Below are 20,058 nucleotides of genomic sequence, written 5' to 3'. Positions count from 1 at the left end.
AAGTAAAACCATATGATAATTGACTTTCTCTGCTTGACTTATTTCACTCAGCATAATCTCCTCCAGTCCCATCGATGTTGATGCAAAATTTGGGTATTCATCCTTTCTGATGGCTGAGTAATATTCCATTGTATATATGGACCACATCTTCCATTCATCTTCTGAAGGCATCTTGGCTCTTTCCACAGTTTGGGTATTGTGGACATTGCTGCTATGAACATTGGGATACTTATGGCCCTTCTTTTCTCTACATCTGTATCTTTGGGGTAAGTACCCAGTAGTGCAATTGCGGAGTCATAGGGTAGCTCTATTTTTAACTTTTTGAGAATTTTCCACATTGTTTTCCAAAGTAGCTGTACCAACTTGCATTCCACCACCAAAACTGTAAGAGATTCCCCTTTCTCCACATTCTCTCCAACACTTGATGTTTCTTGCCTGTTAATCTTTGCTGTTCTAACTAGTGTAAGATGGTATCTCAATGTGGTTTTGATTTGAATTTCCATGATGCTAATGATGATGAACATTTTTTCATGTGTCTGCTAGCCATTTGTATGTTTTCATTGCAGAAGTGCCTGTTCATGTCTTCTGCCCATTTTTTGACTTATCTGTTTTTCGAGTATTGAGTTAGGGAAGTTTTTTCTAGATCTTGGATATCAGCCCTTTGTCTTTAGTGTCATTTGTTTGTCATTATGTTACATAATACTATATGTTTCTATAGGTACATGTAATGTAAATAAAATAATGGGAAAAGGTCTGGAAAGATACCCACCAAACTGTTAATAGAATGGAGCACTGGGTGTTGTAAATAAACAATGAATCTTGGAACACTGTATCAGAAACTAATGATGTATTTTATAGTGACTAACATAACACAATAAAAAAAAGAAATTACTTTTTAAAAAAGATTTTATTTTTAAGTAATCTCTATACTTGACGTGGGTCCTCAAACTCATTAACTGAGATCAAGAGTTGAATGTTCTACCAACTAAGCCAGCCAGGCACCCTGATAAGAATTACTTTTGAGGATAAGGAGTGCTGATCCATGGGAATTAACTATAGCTTTATCTCCAAAAGCCTAAATTTTAAAAGGAAAGTTTATTCAAATATTACTTATGTAATGAAAAATTAACCTTAAAAATAAAAACATGAAATGAGGGCATTGGAGGAGGACTTTAATCAGTATTGGCCATGATACCACATTAAGAAAGGTATTTTGCATTGTGATACGTTACACCCCTGTGTATCTATTTATACAGATACAGACTGTGACAAAAGTTTCATGAAACAATATTTACTCTTACCACGAATGTATTCTGCTATTCTCTTTTGTAATCTATTTAATTTTTTAAGCTGCTCTAACCCACTGCATTGATATGACTCACTGTTCTGTTGCAGCCCATATTCTCAAACACTGAGATTCTTTCATGAAAATAGCCCTGTGCATTGGCTTTCCACCTCTCCTGAAGTCCCTTAGTATTTTTTGTCTCTTTTGCTCTTTTAGCACAAAATTATTGCTATCTGTGTGTTCTTTACCCGTTTGGGTGTCTCCCTGGTTCCCTAGTGATGGAGTGTGAAATAATAGATAATATATATATATATATATATTGGTCTCTGCCTCTGGTTCCTGGCACATTTCTCCTAAAACCCTTGTAAAATTTCCTAAGTGATAAGAACACTAGGAGTTTCTCTTTTTTTCTTTTCCAAAGTTTTATTTAAATTCTAGTTTGTTAACGTATAGTGTAATATTGGTTTCAGGAGTGGAATTTAGTGATTCATCACTTACATACAACACCCAGTGCTCAACATAACAAGTGCCCTCCATAATACCTATCACTCATTTAGTCCATCCTCCACCAACCTCCCTCCATCAACCTTCAGTTTGTTCTCTGTTGTTAAGCATCTCTTATGGTTTGCCTCCCCCTTCATCCTTCTCTCTCCTCTTCCCACATATACATCTGTTTTGTTTCCTAAATTTCACATATGAGTGAAACCATGGGATATTGTTCTTTCTCTGACTGGCTTATTTTTCTTAGCATAATATACTCTAGCTCCATCCACATCATTGCAAATGGCAAGATTTCATTATTTTTGATGGCTGAGTCATATTCCATTGTGTATATTATACCACATCTTTTTTATCCATTTATCAGTTGATGGACATCTGGGCTCTCTCTATAGTTTGGCTATTGTTGTAATGCTGCTATAAACACGGTGGTGCATATACCCCTTCAAATCTGTATTTTTGTATCCTTTGGGTAAATACCTAGTAGTGCAATTGCTGGGTTGTAGGATAGTTCTAGTTTTTACTTTTTGAGGAACCTCCATACTGTTTTCCAAAGTGGCTGCACCAGTTTGCATTCCCACCAGCAGTGCAAAAGGAGTCCCCTTCCTCCGTATCCTCTCCAACATCTGTTGTTTCTTGTGTTAATTTTAGCCATTCTGACAGGTGTGAGGTGGTATCTCACTGTGGTTTTGATCTGCATTTCCCTGGTAATGAGTGATGTTGAACATCTTTTCATGTGTCTGTTAGTTATCTTGATGTCTTTGGAAAAATGTCTGTTGATGTCTCCTGCCAATTTCTTAACTGGATTATTTGGGAAGTTTTTTGGGTGTTGAGTTTGATAAGCTCTTTCTAACTTTTAGATACTAACCCTTTATCAGATATGTCATTTGCAAATATCTCTTCCCATTCTGTAGGCTGCATTTTAGTTTTGTTGGTTGTTTCCTTCACTGTGCAAAAGCCTTTTATCTTGATGAAGCTCCTAGAGTTCATTTTTGCTTTTGTTTCCTTTGTCTCTGGCAATGTGTCTAGTAAGAAGTTGCTATAGCTAAGGTCAAAGAGGTTGCTGCCTTCTAGGATTTTGATGGATTCCTGTCTCACATTTAGGTCTTTCATCCATTTTGAATTTATTTTTGTGTATTGTGTAAAAAAAATGGCCCAGTTTCACTTTTCTACATGTGGCAATCGTTTTCCAACACCATTTGTTGAAGAAACTGTTTTGTTTTCCATTGCCTATTCTTTCCTACTTCATCAAAAATTAGTTGTCCATACAACTGTGGGTCAATTTCTGGGTTTCCTATTCTGTTCTATTGACCTATGTGTCTGTTTTTGTGCTCAGTATCATACTATGTTGATGACTACACCTTTGTACTATAGCTTGAAGTCTGGAATTGTGATGCTTCCTGCTTTGCTTTTCTTTTTCAGGATTGCTTTGACTATTTCGGGGTCTTTTGTGGTTCCATACAAATTTGAGGTTGGTTTATCCTAGCTCTGTGAAAAATGCTGGTGGTATTTTGATAAGGATTGCATTAAATGTGTAGATTGTTTTAGGTGGTATGGACATTTTAACAGTGTTTGTTATTCCTACCCATGAGCATGGAATTTTTTCCCATTTCTTTATATCCTCTTCAATTTCTTTCATAAGTGTTCTATAGTTTTCAGCATATGGATCTTTTACTTCTTTGGCTAGGTTTTTCCCTAGGTATCTTATTGCTATTGGTACAATTGTAAATTGGATCAATTCCTTGATTTCTTTTTCTGCTGCTTCATTATTGGTATGTAGAAATGCAACAGATTTCTGCACAATGATTTTATATCCTGGGACTTTGCTGAATTCATGTATTAGTTCTAGCAATTTTTTTGGTGGAGTCTTTGGGTTTTCTACATAGAGTATCATGTCATCTGCAAATAGTGAAAGTTTGACTTCTTCCTTGCCTATTTAAAACATTTTATTTCTTTTTGTTATCTAATTGCTGTGGCTAAGACTTCTAGTACTATGTTAGAGAGTAATGGTGAGAGTGGATATCCCTGTCTTGTTCCTGACCATAGAGGACAAGCTCTCAGTTTTTCCCCATTGAGGATGATATTAGCTGTTGGTCTTTCATATGTGGCTATTATGATGTTGAAGTATGTTCCATCTCTGCCTACTTTGTTGAGGGTTACTAGGAGCATCTCTTACTTTAATATTTGGTCTTTAGTCCTCTGACATAGGATTGCTAAAACCCTTGTGAGTTCCTAAGTGGGTAAGAGCACTAGTAGCATCTTTTGTTCTATTTTTTTAAAAAAAATTTATTTATTTGACACACAGAGATCACAAGCAGGCAGAGAAGTGGGCAGAAAGAGGAGGAAGCAGGCTCTCCGCCAATCAGAGAACCCAATGTGGGGCTCGATCCCAGGACCCTGGGATAATGACCTGAGTCAAAGGCAGAGGCTTTAACCCAGTAAGCCACCCAGGCACCCCTCTTTTGTTCTATTGATGTGACTCTGAGTAAACCCCTGGATGGCTCTTGGATGGGGCTGGTCATCAGAAAGACCAAGCCATGATTAGAAGCTTGGCATTTTCAGTCCCCTACCAGTTCTCCAGGGAAGGAAGAAGGGCTAGAAATAGAGTTAATAATTGAATATGCCTTCATGAGAAAACCTCCATAAAAATTCCAATAGCATGGGGGTTTTAGTAGTTTCCAGGATGGAGAACGCATCCACACTGGGAAGATGATGCACCCCAGCTCTGTAGGGATGGAAGGTCCTGTGCTTGGGACACAGGTGAAAATCTGGGTAGGTTTTTCTATCTGAGGGAAATCATTTTGAGAGCAGCAACCTGATGAGATCACACAGACGAGTGTGTGAAAAATGCTAATTGGATGGAAATGATGTGTTTGTGTATATGCATGCACAGGCACATGTTTATGTGCACATGTGTGCATGTCTGTATTTGTATTCCCAAAGGCCTGGAAACCACTCAGTAGCATGTTTCTAGATTCATCTGACCCATGGATTTGAAAAGGACCCTATGTCTACCCTCTGAAATGCTCCTAGGTATTTTTTCACCACCCTAAACGGCTCCTGAAAGGCTACACAACCTGGCTTGCTACCTATACTTTTATCACCACTCAACCAAGGATAAATGGTGTTTTTTAGTTCTGAACAAAGCTTTCCTGTGGCAAACAAATACTCCTTGGTTCATTCCAAGGGCACTGAAAAGCCAAAGGTTAAAAAGAGAAACAAATGGCAGACCAAAGAAATGTTTTGGAAAGATTTTTCTGAGGACAGGAATCTCTGAGGCAAATCAGTCTTGGGGGCCACAAGCTATTTATTCAAAGGAATGTAGGAGAACAAAAAGAAATTTCAGCTCCAAATACTGGATTTTCTCATTGCTTAGCCTAATTTCTATATTCATATATATTTGCCTGTTGTTTTTCCAGTGGCTGTAATCTCTGACCATTCTAATTATGAAAAATACATATTCGGTTCTTTTGCATGTTCATTTGTTTTGTTTTTGAGAGAGAGAGAAATAGATTGTCACTGTTTTGTTCTATTAAATTCTGTACAGTTTTGCTGGAGATATGTAGGTAGTAGATATGAAATATTTTCATTCCTATTTTCTTTTGGAGATTTAGTGTTTATGCAATCTCTTGACATGAAAACAAAATGAAATGAAAGCCATTCAAATACAGTATCAAGGTTACAAATGAGACCTGTCTATCCATTCCTGTGGACTTCTTAATAGCCTTGTAATCAGCTCTACTCAGAATGTACTCTCCCTTGGGGAGATTTAAGGCCAACTGACATCACCAGCTCCCCTAGGAACTAGCACTTTTAATGGGAAAAGTGTAGCACCGTGTCTATAGCAGCACTTAGTGGGCCCTCTTTAGTGGAGGTGAGAGCGATCTGCCCCAGAGTATTTCTTTCTGGGTCAGCAGGTTACTCCTGGTGCTAGGATTGGTGGGCCTGACACAAAATAGGTGTCAATATAAATCATTAAGTGAGTAAATGAATGTATGACCCCAAGGTTCTCAGATTTGAGTGAGTGTCAGAATCACCAGAGGCTTGTTCAAACACAGATTGCTGGCCTGACCCTCAGAATTCCTGAGATGGCAGGTCTGGGGTGATACCCCCAAATTTGCATTTCTTCCAAGTCACCCCTACGCATGGTAATTGTGCTTTCCCAGACCATGCGTCCTCTAGGGTGTGCTTCCATGCTCTGTCTACATTTAGCTGGAAGCTCAGGAATGTGACCTTAACTCCATGAGAGCATGAGATGCCTCTGACAGAGCATGAGATGCATCTGTGTAGCTCTAGACTTCAGCTCATGCACAGGCCTCACTACTTACAAAATGCTTTGCCCCAGGCTTTCCTCCTCTTGCTTTTTCTCTTACCAGACTCAACCTTCAATAAAAGTGGCTTTTCTCCTCTTTGTCTCCAGTGTTTAATTTCTCCAGCTTGTGCACAAACCTAAACTGTGCCATTTATTTGGTTGGCATTAATATACTGTAATAACCTGTGGAAAGAGCCCAGGTCACTTTCTTGAGGCAGAACAATAAATGCTAAAATTGGTTCTAGGGTAGAAAAAAAAAAAAAGATTTCTTAATGGCTTCTCAAATTGCAATTTTCTCTTCTTAAATACAGCTCTTTGAAGTCACCCTCATTTTTCCTAGTAATTTTGAGAAACTCAGTACTGCTTCCTTGCTTATTACAAAGTCAATAAGAGGACATGAGTTGAGCTCCCTGGAGGCCCACCTGCAAGAAAATCTCAGGCTCAGGATGTCCCTGTCTAAAGCACATTCACAATTTGGGGAAAACTCACCTTGCTGTGGTGTTGGAGCTGCACCCAGCCTCCATAGCCAAATCTCTGTGGGGGAGAAGCACAGTTAAACTGGAAGAACAAAACAGGAAGGACTGCAATAAAGGAGCATCTCTGGGGCAAAAGATGCTGAGTTCCATCCTACCAGGCATCACTTTCCCTTTTTCTCCCTGTACACCTATGTATCACATACTTTGTTGGTAGTTAAATCAATTCATTTTTTTCCCTCAAATATATTTATTTCAGAGGAAAATTCTATGTCATAGAAGTGCTTATTTTACCTAGGTTGCAATTTTTTTTTTTTAAGTTGGGTTTGTTGAGGTATAATTTACATATGGTAAAATTAGATCTTTGTAAGTGTATGTTCCATGCAATCCCACATTGCAATCAAAATGAAAATAGAGTCAGGGGCGCCTGGGTGGCTCAGTTGGTTAAGCGGCTGCCTTCGGCTCAGGTCAAGATCCCAGCGTCCTGGGATCGAGTCCCACATCGGGCTCCTTGCTCGGCAGGGAGCCTGCTTCTCCCTCTGCCTCTAGCCTGCCACTCTGTCTGCCTGTGCTTGCGCTCTGTATCTCTCTCTCTCTCTCTAACAAATAAATAAAAATCTTTAAAAAAAAAAAGAAAATAGAGTCTTTCATCACCCTGAAATATAAAATAATGCTCTTTCACAGTCAACACTTGACTCATTCTTGTCCTCAGCCTCTTACAGCCACTGGTTTGATTTCTCAGTTTGTAAGTTTCACTTTTTTCCAAAATATTGTTTAAGTTAAACCATACATTATACATCCTTTATGAGCGGATTTGTTTTCATTTAGTAATATAGTTGAGATCCATCCATGTTGTTGAATGTGTCAGTAGTTCAGTCCTTTTTTAGAGATGAGGAGTATCCCATTCTAGGGACACTTGGTAGACATTTTGTTTTTCTACTTATCTGCTATTATGAATAAGTTGCTATAAACATTTGAAGACAGTTCTTTGTGTAGAAATATATTTTAATTTTTTTTAGGTCAATATCCAGGAGCAGAATTGCTTCATGAGAAACTGCCACTTAGAAACTGTGGCTAAAGTGGCTGTAGCAGTCTGTATGCCCAGCAACAAAGTATGAGAATTCCAGTTGTTCCACACCCTCACCTGCATGTAGTATTGTCAGTTTTCTTAATAAAGCCACTTCAGTAGGTGTGTAGTGTTATACCATTGTGGTCTTATTTGTATTTCTCTAATAACTAGAAAAGCTTTTCAAATACTCATTTGCCATATTTTCTTTGGTGAAATATCTGTGAACATTTTTGTCTAGTATTTTTTTTTTCTTAACTGGGTTATTTGTCTTCTTATTACTGAGTTTTGAGAGTTGTTTATGTGTTCTGCACCAGATATCAGACACTAGTTTGCAATTTTTAAGTGAGGATTAACATTAAAAAATACTTGTTCATGCACTATCTAAAATCTTTTCACAGACCACCAGAAGTATGTGGACTATAAAGTCTACTCTTTAAGAAATACCATCTTAGAATGTTAACACTGCTCTTCAAACCATGAGGTGCCCATTAGTAGATCATGAAATCAGTTTAGTGGATGGTGACCCAGACATCCTAAAAGCCAAAATAATTTATGTAATGAATGCTGCCAGCTTTCTACCTATTTTCCCTCTTTTTAACACTCCTGTACACACCAGCTCTCCTACACCTGCCAGACCCTGCGTTTCTTTGACAAGGACTTCCCTATTCCTACTGAAGCTAGCTTTTATGCAGTCCTTCTAGAAGGTCAGAAATATCAGGAGATTAATGTCCCCATTCCTGAACCCCAGCCTCCATATCCCTCAACCAGTGACTGAGGATGCCTATATTTATATACATTGAATACCCTGGTTTCCCCACCACTTGGACATGATAAGTCTGAGATGAGGCACACATTGTACACTTTCATTGGCTGACTTGCTTTCCCTGTCTCATTTCTCTTCTCTCCTGGTGTTTCTGAGATCACCTCCAAAGTAAACTACTTGCATTTGAATCTTTGTTTCAGGGTCTGCTTCTTGGAAAACCCATGTTAAAATAGGAATGAAATGGAATGGAATGAAGCAGAGTGGAAGAGAATAGAACAGAACAGAATAGAATAGAATAATACATTAGAATGTTTCCCATGTGTTATTAGTTTCATTAGACTTTTCCATTATATATACGAATGAACTGAGTCACAATATAAAATATATTTCTTCTTGAGATCATGCGTAAGAAGTTTTCAAAGTCTGCCTGAGAACATAGGTATATATGACTCACATAACTAGAGGTTTTCAAATCTCCTTTTGTTCATTCATTCTTCAAATTCTCAGAGAATCCCACCCATGACCAGCCTTACTAGGGCAGAGGAAATGAAGGACACTTCCAGTCTTGAACATGTGGGGGTGGGCTGTCAAGTATTGAAGGGTAATGGTATGTGAGACGTGCTGTGGCCGAGTAACACACAAGCTCTCTGGGAGCCTGTAGGAGGGTACTGGCCACCAACTTGAGTCGGGTGGTATCTATGGAGGGAGATTGAAAAGATAGTCTGGGGTCAGAACTTCCAATGTTCAGCATTTCCTGGCTTCAGAACAGTGACTCCCACCGTGTGATGGAAGAAGGGAAGATGAGGGGCCAGAAACAGTGATATGAAGAGCTTATCAAAAGCAGTTGTCAGTAGTGTTGGGTAGAGAAGCTGAATATCAGCTCACCTTCTTGCTTATTATAGTTGGATGAAACCAGCTAACAGTGATTCATTTTCATGTCATGTTATAGGGAAGTTGTCTTGAGGGAGTCAGTCCTTGGCAGGTTTCTTTTCCGAGCTACCCTCTCACCTCCAGACTGAGAGGGGAGGTCTAGGCCTGCAGCACAGGGCTGTTTGTATGTCTCTGTGTCTGTGACTGGGGCCACCCCAAGAAAGATTTAAGATTTTGTAAATTCTGTACCAGCTTTGTTCTACCTTGACATAAGGTCTGTTCTTGAGTTCTACTTCCAAATAATCATATTAGCTCTGAAAAATCAACCTGCCCCCTTCCTAAATGACACCATAGGACCTGGAGTAGTAGCCTGGGCATGCAAAGGAAACTGTCCATCAGGGGCCTGGATTCTCTTCTTTGTACCAAGTCTCTCTTTTGTATCCCACCACCCCACTCTTCTCCTTTCATGCATTTAATTCCCTCGTGCTCTCCACCTCCATCTTCTCCTGGATAAAGCTGATGAGAGATTTATATTGGTGGAGGAGGTGGCATATGGCCTCAACCAGTTACACTTTAAAGTCAATAAACTTTCTCTTGAATTGGGAAATTGTCACTGAAATTTTACTTTACTGTAGAAGAAAAAGTTTTGTTTCCTTGTTTCCTTCTCTATTCTTTCTTTCCTCTCTCTCTTTCTTACTTATTCTTAATTTGCTAAGGATCTTTAGCCCATAAGTTAGCAGGTTAAAGATGTATTCTCTTGGAGGAAGGGCAGAGAGGCAGGGGGAGGCAGAACAAAGGGATCTTGTCACATATGACCAACCACTTACAAGATTCTGAATTTTGTTGGAGTAACTTAGCATCTCAAAGTCACTCTTTCCTTATGTGTCAAGTGAGGCTACATTTTGTGCTTCATATTTAGCTGTAACATAGCATTTTATAGAAATTTAATTGAGATAAAATTCATAGAGAGCTACTGATGCCAGACCTGGCTTATAGAAAGGGCCTCATCAATGCTAACAATGATTATGATGATGATGACATTGGCATTGGTAATGATGGAAGTAGTGGGGGTGATAGTGATGGTTGTGGTATTTGTAGGGATGGAAGTGGTGGTGGCAATGGTAGAGGTTGTGAGGTGGTAGCAGTAATGTTAGTAAGCTTGGTGGTGGTGGTGGCGGCAGCCAGGGGTGGCATTAGACGTAGCATAGTGGTGGCAGCCTATTTTATCCTTAGGTGGTAGAAGAAGGCATACTCTAGCTCCAGACATTAAAGAGTGCTCTGAAAGAAGGAGCTTTTGTCACCCTGTGTTCCTCCTTCCTCTTTCTTGGAAAGCACAAAATTTGACCACTTTGTGTTTCTTCTAACCCCCCTGGAAAGGCCTAACCTATTTAGGGCAACTGCTGCAAGTCTGGGTTCTACATAGTTCTGCAGCTATCATCCTAGGTTGAATCAAGCCTGGGATCTGAAATTTATGACCTTGAAAATAGTTTTGGTGAGAGCATATGCCAAGGGGCATTTACAGTCTGAAAATATTTGACTGACAATGACCATAGGTATTTAAGGTCATGACAATAAAAAACAAACTAAAAAAATCAAGGGAATTCAGTTCTACATACAAGAGATATATTTCTGAAATAGATTTATATCAATTAGAGATAGATGAACTGAAAGGCATTTTTAATGTCTTGGGACATCACACTTCATGAGGTGAATAAGGAACTTCCTGTATGATGATACCAGATATCTATTTCCTCAGAGGGGTTGCTTAAAAGTCAGATTATGTCTGGAATTTTATTTCCTAAAATCTGACAGTGATCAAGTACAATTAAATCATTGCTAATGAAAAAAATATGTAAATATATATTTGTTACTGGCCAGCATTTTTCAAACCCATTTAAAACTGGAAGAATCTTTGCAAATCTTACTATTGGGGACACAGTAGGTGGTCTGTAAATTCTTACTGAAGGAAAGAGCCAAGACCTTATTATCATCATTGTTATGAATAATCTCATCACGGATCAACCTAAAACAATGTTCACCATGGTTCCTTGGGCCACCATCCTCCTCTTTCTGAGAGCAGAGAGTAGAGGTCCTGATGCATCAGAAACACAATTTAATCAAGTGCTCCCTGCATCTGCTCTTTACACCTGAGATAGATTTTCCCCCTACGGATCTTAACTGTAAGTCTGAATAAAATGGTTATTAGCAAGTGAAAATGAAAAGATTTCTCAGATCCCAGTTGTTAATAATCATTAGTTAAATATCAACCCAGGCATTTTGACTCTACTTATCTGTTTCTTCACTGCATTAGGAGGTCAAGGTTATTGAGGTGTGTTCATTAATGTTTAATAAGGAAAGGCAGGTTGGAAAACATGTTAGTTCTTCCAATGGGGCTTCATCTTCTGAAACAAAACTGGCTTCTCCTTCTCATTCTTTTATTGGAAAGTTTGGGAAAATGGTGAGAAAAGATCAGAGATTGATGTTTTGAAATAATATTTTATCCCTTGAGAAACAATTTGAAGATAAAGGAAAATCTGCTGTAATTACTGAACCATATGAACACCAAGGACTCAGGTCACTTTAATGCTTACATTATTCTGGCTATATGTACTGGTAATGGGGTGAGAGGAAGAAGAGTCCCATTTTTATCTCACTCCCAGTTTGAAAACAAACTGTTTTTCAGCTGTTTTTTTTTTTTTTTTTTTTTTCATCACTGGTTTGCTTGCAATCAAATGAAGACTTTACCACATAACAAATCCACTTACTTGACCTGTGGGTTGAAGTTAGGTTCCAGTGACCCTGTGATGAGGCTCTCAGTGGGTTTACACGAATGTGGGGAGTTGGGGAACAGGCTGGTGTGGAGGGAGACAGTGGGGGACAAAGGGAAGCAGAAACATCCCTCATAGAAGTGATAGTCTCCTGCGCAAGCTCTATCAAGGTGGTTGCAGTGGTAATGCTGCAGAGGGGCCACCATGGTCCCACATAGCTCTGGGATTAGAGGCTCCTTTCTGTGTCTTGGATACTCATCTGTCCAGCAAGGTTAATAATATAAATCCTATCTGCAATTTACATGATTTTTATGTGAATCTAATACATATGTATCTTGCTCCCTGGCAGTTTAAGAGTATAATGGTTATTATTACTATCATTATATCATCAATATTATTAAGCTTATCAGTCATCTGCAGCAAATGAGACTACTAGATAGAACCCTGGTTTACTGGGACATAAACTGAATGCCCCTCCCCTCTTTTTAGGCGACAGCTAGAGGTTAAGAAGGAGAAGGGAGGGGGGTTGCCTGGATGGCTCATTCACTTAAGTGTCTGATTCTTGGTTTCAGCTCAGGTCGTGATCTCAGAGTTGTGAGATCAAGCCACTCATCAGGCTCCACACTGAGTGTGGAATCTGCCTGAGACTCTCTCTCATCTCCTGCTGCCCCTTGCCTGCCTCAAATAAATAAGTAAATCTTAAAAAAAAGAAAAAAAAAAAAGGAGAAGGGGCAAAAAGAGCCAGCAGAGCATGTGGTTGGGAGGTCTCCAGGGCACATATTTATGGTTATAGCCTCCCTAATCTCTGCATCTTTTGGCTTCTTAACCAGTTTCAACAATGCCTTCAGGGCCCTTCATTGGGTGGGGGCACCTAGAAATTGTCAGCTCTTGACGACAACTTCTCTGCTCAAATTGGAGGCAAGCTTCTGGGTGGGAGGCAGACGAAGGGAGGTGGATTTGTGACTCTAGGTAGATAGTAGGTAGAAAGTTTTCTCCCTTTAGCAAAGAGGGGGCACATTTTTAGGCTGCTCTGGGTCTTCATCACTAACCTTGTAAAGTGGGGTTTACACTTTAATAAAACACGATGAGTATAATAACATTTAGAGCAGCAATGTCCCATGAAGGCCCTTAGACTCCTGCAGGGGTTAGCTAGTGCAGTTAGTTTTTACTACCTGCTACACCAGGAAACACTTTTAAGATGGTTCAGCATCATATGTATTTTTCAAATGACAATGTCTACTATTCATTCACCTTACCTAAAGTACCAGTGGAGAAAGAAACAAGATTAACGTTCTTCTAGGAGACATTTATGAAAAGAAAACAGTTTCACTTACTTGCATAATAAACTGTATTTTAATTAGAGTTTGTGTTAATTCATTTTTCCTCACTTGGGATAAAAAAGATGAAACATTATTAGTGGCATGAAAATACTAGAGAGAAGATTAGGTAAAACCTGATACTTAGCCTGAATAAAGCTCAAACCAGTTATACATTTCTTCATGTTCCCCACCTCCTTCTTTTAGTATTCATTCAAAAGTTCTTAATGACAAAAGGAAATTTCCCTCTTTTGAGAAACAGAGAAAAAGACACTCATTGTACAAAGGCTTCATGTCATTTTCTCTAGGGTTTTTTGATGTTCCTACTCTCTAGTTCATAACAAGGATTTACAGCTTAAAGAACATCAAAAGGAAAGGTTTCAGACAGTGTCCTAAAATAGACTTTTAAAAAATTCCGCAAAGCTATCTCTTAGTGCTTCTAAAACTTATTTTAAACATTTTGGAAAGGAGATGTGTTTTAGAAGTCTTGGAAGCCTATCATATTCCATTTTTTAATAGTCTTTTGCTTGAAACTGTAACTTTAAATTCTGTAGTTGGCACGTATCTTCCCAGCAGCTGAATATGTGATTTAAATGGAAGTAAAACTGCCTGACTTAAATTGTCCAGAAATTTTAAAGACTGCTTCATTTGAGAAGAAAAGGGGATTTTGAGAAGGCACTTATTCCTTTGATCAATATTCTTTGAAAATAAATATAAAGCTAATTTTTAAAAAACTGGGAAATCAGAGCTACCAAATAATTTTAAATCACACCTAGAGCAGAGAAACTTAACATCTAATTCCCCAAAGAATAAACAGATCTGTAGTAGAAGCAATGAGAAACCCTGGAGAAGATCCAGAAATAATTCATCAGATTAATCACCATTACCTTTTTTAGATCTGGCCATTCTTTTGGTAGAATATGACTATGGATGTCAATTTTCATCTCCACAGGATCAGAGAAGCATGCAAAGAAAGAAGTTTTGGTACCAAGCGATCTCCATAAAAACAATGGAGTTAATTGATTTACAGAGTCTCTTTACAGCTACTTTCTGGCACCAGTCAGTAAGCTTAGTCGGCTCAATCTAAGTCCACTGGAAGTGCCTTATTAAAGTTCAGAATTCTGTTTATTTGTCAACTTGGCTTTGGATCAACAACTCTTTGGTAATCGGGACTCTGGGCACTAAATTAAAAAATAAAAAAAAGACTGTACTAAACCTCACGAGGTCAGATGTACTACTGGGTGCTTTTGAATTACAGCAGGTCCAAAATCGGTTAATCTTTGCTTTTAAATATTTCTTTTTTTTTTTTTTTTTCAAGATATACATAGGAAAAAAATGGAGTGCCTGGGTGGTGTGGTTGGTTGATTGTTCAACTTTTGGATTTTGCTTAGGTAGTGATCTCATGGTCATGGGACTGAGCCCTGCATGGGGCTCTGCACTCAACATGTTTGAAATTCTCTCTCCCTGTTCCTTTGCTCCTCCTGCTCATGCAAACACTCTCTTTCTCTCTCAAATAAATAAATCTTTTTTTAAAAAGATACAGTAAAAAATCAAGTAGAACATGGTTAAAAATCAAATAGTACAAAGTGTTGTTAAAGAACAGTAATCACTGACTCACCTTATCATTACTTCCCCAGAAGGAACCAATTTTAAAACTTTTGCTTTTCATTCAGTTATTTACCTTGATGTCTTTAAACAGTATTGATCAATTGGCTTGTTCATGAAAATTTAACATGTTGAAAAGTTGTGGGGGAAGTTTCACCTTTACTTTTAAGTCAGAGAAAAAGTCTATTCTTCATACATGTTATTTTTTCCATTGCCTTTTTCTTTCATTTATTCTTTTTTTTAAATTTATTTTTTATTTTCAGCATAACAGTATTCATTATTTTTGCACCACACCCAGTGCTCCATGCAATCCTTCTATAATACCCACCACCTGGTACCCCGACCTCCCACGCCCCGCCCCTTCAAAACCCTCAGATTGTTTTTCAGAGTCCATAGTCTCTCATGGTTCACCTCCCCTTCCAATTTCCCCCAACTCCCTTCTCCTCTCTAACTCTTTCATTTATTCTTGCATTTAATATTTATTAAGGCTGAATGAGGTAAAATTATGCATATGTTGTAATAGATAACTGTATACAGCTTAAGTGCAGGGATAAAAAGAGGGAAACCATTCCATACTGAGAGTTCTCAGAGCCCTTTGGGGAGGTCTTCCACTGGAGTGTAAAGTGGGGCTATGGGTCATGTCTCTAAAGAAAGCCTAGAAAAAAACAGCCCTTTGTTATTCTATGTTAACTCTTTCCTATTCCTGGAAAGCTTAAAAAGTTCAAGGACCTGAGGTCTCTGGCACAGCCTTAAAACTACTTTGGGATGACCCCTTCATCTCAGTCTCCATAGAATAGGGACTAAGTCATCAAAAAAGCCTTCCTACTAGGCTATTCAACTAGATTCTGGAAAAATGCAACCAACATTCTTTTCAACTAGATTCCGGGTAGATTATAACAAATGTTCTTTTAAATGCTGCTCAGCTTGAAAGAAAATAAAGCAAATCCTCAAGGTCATTTTTTAAAAAGTTCAACAACCTAAAATGGAATAAATGACCTTCAGTCAACATGAGGATACATGCCAATATCCAAAGTGAGTGTAAGTACTTTTGGAGCACTTTCTGTGGCTCAGGCACTGTTCCAAGCATTTTAGTCATATCAATTAATTTATTCCTTATAACAATCCTATGAGAGAGGAATTATTACTAATATCCACTTCATAAAAGAGGAAACTGAAGCACACAGAAGTTAGGTAACTTGTCCATGGTCACAGAAAGAAACCCTGGAGTGAGTGGTAGAAACAAAATTTGAGCCCAGGCAGTATAGACTCAGAATTCTGAGAGCTTTGAGGATTTATATCAAAGGAGGAGTAGGAGATCATGGGCTAGTATAAAACTGAGACCCCTTCATTTAATTAGAATTTTAAAAAATTATTTATTTATTTTTTAAATTTCTTTTCAGTGTTCCAGAATTCATGGTCTATGCACCACACCCAGTGCTCCATGCAATACATGCCCTCCATAATACCCACCACCACACTCACCCAACCTCCCATCCCCCACCCCTCCAAAACCCTCAGATTGTTTTTCAGAGTCCATAGTCTTTCATGGTTCATCTCCCCCTCCAATTTCCCCCAACTCCTTCCTCCTCTCCATCTCCCCATATCCTCCAGGTTATTTCTTATTCTCCACAAGTAAGCAAAACCCTATGATAATTGACTCTCTCTGCTTGAATTATTTCACTCAGCATAATCTCTTCCAGTCCCATCCATGTTGATACAAAAGTTGGATAGTCATCCTTTCTTTTTTTTTTAAATTTTAAATTTTTATTTTTTAATAAACATATAATGTATTATTAGCCCCAGGGGTACAGGTCTGTGAATCGCCAGGTTTATATACTTTACAGCACTCACCATATCACATATCCTCCCCAGTGCCCATAACGCCACCACCTTCTCCTGACCCCCCTCCCCCCGTCACCTTCAGTTTGTTTTGTGACAGTAAGAGTCTTATGGTTTGTCTCCCTCCTGATCCCATCTTGTTTCATTTATTCTTTTCCTACCCTCCAAACCCCACACATGGCGTTTCCACTTCCTCATATTAGGGAGATCATATGATAGTTGTCTTTCTCTGATTGATTTATTTCGCTAAGCATAATACCCTCTAGTTCCAGCCACTTCGTCAGAAATGTCAAGATTTCATTTCTTTTGATGGCTGCATAGTATTCCATTGTATATATATATACCACATCTTCTTTATCCATTCATCTGTTGATGGACATCTAGGTTCTTTCCATAGTTTGGCTATTGTGGACATTGCCTCTATAAACATTCAGGTACATGTGCCCCTTCAGATCACTACATTTGTTTGTTTCCTTTTTTTTTTTTTTTTGTGGGTTAAAAATTTTTTTTTTATTTTTTATTTATTTATTTTTAAAATTTCTTTTCAGCGTAACAGTATTCATTGTTTTTGCACCACACCCAGTGCTCCATGCAATATGTACCCTCCTTAATACCCACCACCTGGCTTTAGGGTAAACACCCAGTAGTGCAACTGCTGGGTCGTAAGGTAGCTCTATTTTCAACTTTTTGAGGAACCTCCATGCTGTTTTCCAGAGTGGTTGCACCAGCTTGCATTCCCACCAACAGTGTAGGAGGGTTCCCCTTTCTCCGCATCCTCACCAGCATCTAACATTTCCTGACTTATTAATTTTAGCCATTCTGACTGGTGTGAGGTGGTATCTCATTGTGGTTTTGATTTGTATTTCCCTGATGCCAAGAGATGTGAAGCACTTTTTCATGTGTCTGTTGGCCATCTGGATGTCTTCTTAGCAGAAATGTCTGTTCATGTCCTCTGCCCATTTCTTGATTGGATTATTTGTTCTTTTGGGTGTTGAGTTCGATAAGCTCTTTATAGATTTTGGACACTAGCCCTTTATCTGATATGTCATTTGCAAATATCTTCTCCCATTCTGTCAGTTGTCTTTTGGTTTTGTTAACTGTTTCCTTTGCTGTGCAGAGGCTTTTGATCTTGATGAAGTCCCAATAGTTCATTTTTGCCCTTGCTTCCTTTGCCTTTGGCTATGTTCCTAGGAATAAGTTGCTGAGGCTGAGGTCAAAGAGGTTGCTGCCTGTGTTCTCCTCTAGGATTTTGATGGATTTCTGTCTCACATGGAGATCTTTCATCCATTTTGAGTTTATCTTTGTGTGTGGTGTAAGAGAATGGTTGAGTTTCACTCTTCTACACATAGGTGTCCAATTTTCCCAGCACCATTTATTGAAGAGACTGTCTTTTTTCCACTGGATATTTTTTCCTGCTTTGTTGAAGATTTGACCATAGAGTTGAGGGTCCATATCAAAGCCCTCACCATATTTCTATCAATGATTTATTCGCGATGATTTAGGTATTCTCTGAGACAATGTAAGCTTTCTCTACCATGCTCTTCATTTCCTTCTGAGCCCTCGCTGGCAGAGTCATTTGCATCCACATGTCTATTAACAGTCTGTTCAAGGGAATCTAGGATTTTTTCCATCATACACCTCAAGGTTCTTGCAGCCTCTACTCATTACTCAATTACAAAGCCACTTTCACATTTTTTGTATTTGTTACAGCAGCACCCTACTTCTGGGTGCCAAAGTCTGTATTTGTTTTCAATTGCTTCTATAACAAAGACTACATCCTTTGTGGTTTAAACCAATACAAGTTTATTCTCTTACTGTTTTGGCAGTCAGAAGTCTAAATGGGTCAGCAGTCTGTGTTCCGGCTGAAAGCTCTAGAGAAGAATCTGTTTCCTTACTTTTTCTGCCTTCTAGAGTCTGTCTGCATCCTTGGCATAGACTCCATTCTCCATCCCCCAAGCCAGCCATATAGTATCTTGCAGTCTTTCTCTCCATTCTGTCATCATACAGCCTTTTTTTTTTTTTTTAAACTCTAACCTTACCATCTCCCTCTTGTAAAGAGTTGTGTAACTACATTGGACCCACCCAGATAACCCAGGATAATTTACCCATCTCAAAATCCATAACATCACATTTTCAAAGTCCTTTTAAAAATTTAAATTAATATTTTCACAAGTTTGGGGAATAGGACATGGAAATCCTTGAGTGGGGAGCATTATTCAGCCTTATTCAGCATTATTCATGCCCACAATTGGGCATGGTAAAATTCTCAGAATAGCTACTAAAAGAATATACACGGAGTATGTAACTTTCAATCCTGTTAAGTGGAAACTGGAATAAGGGAAAAAAAATTAATCTAAAAGAAGGCAATAGAGAGGAAAAAAGAAACATAGAAAAAAGTAGGCTAATAGCGCACAATAAAATGACAGAAATAACCACATCCAGCTAAATGTTGTTTATTGGAAACATGTTTAAACTCTAAGGATAGACACAGTTTGAGAGTAGAAAGGAAATAGAAAATAGAAGAAGCAAATTCTAACCAAAAGAAAGCCATGATAGCCACGTCTTTCATAAGCACTTCACATTAGTTCAAATGAAAGAGACCACAATACAAAAAGCATTGTTAAGGCAAAGGAGGATCACTATAATAATAAAAAGGTTTAGCTAAGTACAAAGCCATAATAATTCTAAATTTGGTATACCAGATTGTCTCAAAGTATGTAATGCACACAATGCATATTCCAAATACATATATTTGAAAATTTTACCAACATATGTCTTCAATTATTGATAAGTCAGATAAAAATTACCTACAGGAAGCTGCAGAGGAAGGCCCCAATGCTGGGGTGCCACTAAAGAACCTCATAAACATGTCACTAGAGAAAGAGCATTTTAAGCTCTAGCCTGTCCACAGAGCTCAAAGCTATTTTACTACGGGGTCATTTCATTAGCATTTGTCCTAAAATCCTAAGATTTCTTCTCTCTCCCGGCTTTAGTCGCCCCAGAGAAGGAGATCAAGCTCAAGGAAGAGAAGAATCGCCAGTTGGAAAAGAAGAAAAAGTCATGTGCCCACCTTCAGGGGGGAGAAGTCTCATCTTTCAATGAGGATTGAAGAGATTATTAATATATTTAAGTGAGTGTTTTTTAGTTTTTCAACTGAGATTGGGTTTGTAATTTTAAAATGAGCTTAGGAATTTTTATTATATAGAAGTGAGTAGAAATATCACAGAGGCTATATAGGTTTTAATCCAGAGGGAGGAGGA

The 20,058-nt window shown here is 38.4% G+C and overlaps 1 protein-coding gene across 2 annotated transcripts in view; it reads right to left on the bottom strand.

Moving 5' to 3' along the window:
* The window catches only part of ACMSD (aminocarboxymuconate semialdehyde decarboxylase), a 109,060-nt gene extending 94,603 nt beyond the window's left edge, over positions 1-14,457 (bottom strand). The window contains exons 1-2 of one of the 2 annotated variants that reach the window (XM_059166713.1): positions 14,242-14,457; positions 6,585-6,629 (exon numbers count right to left, since the gene is read on the bottom strand). In XM_059166713.1, coding sequence (XP_059022696.1) covers positions 6,585-6,629; positions 14,242-14,298 — 102 coding nt within the window. In that variant the 5' untranslated portion in view covers positions 14,299-14,457. The remainder of the gene's footprint in view (positions 1-6,584; positions 6,630-14,241) is intronic. The other variant, XM_059166714.1, reaches the window with a different exon arrangement.
* Positions 14,458-20,058: the final 5,601 nt, after the last annotated feature.

The sequence above is a fragment of the Mustela lutreola genome, chromosome 3 (genome assembly GCF_030435805.1).
Source record: "Mustela lutreola isolate mMusLut2 chromosome 3, mMusLut2.pri, whole genome shotgun sequence".
Classification (NCBI taxonomy): Eukaryota; Metazoa; Chordata; class Mammalia; order Carnivora; family Mustelidae; genus Mustela; species Mustela lutreola.
Note: the sequence above shows the minus strand (reverse complement) of the source record. Positions and strands in the feature narration are given on the sequence as shown.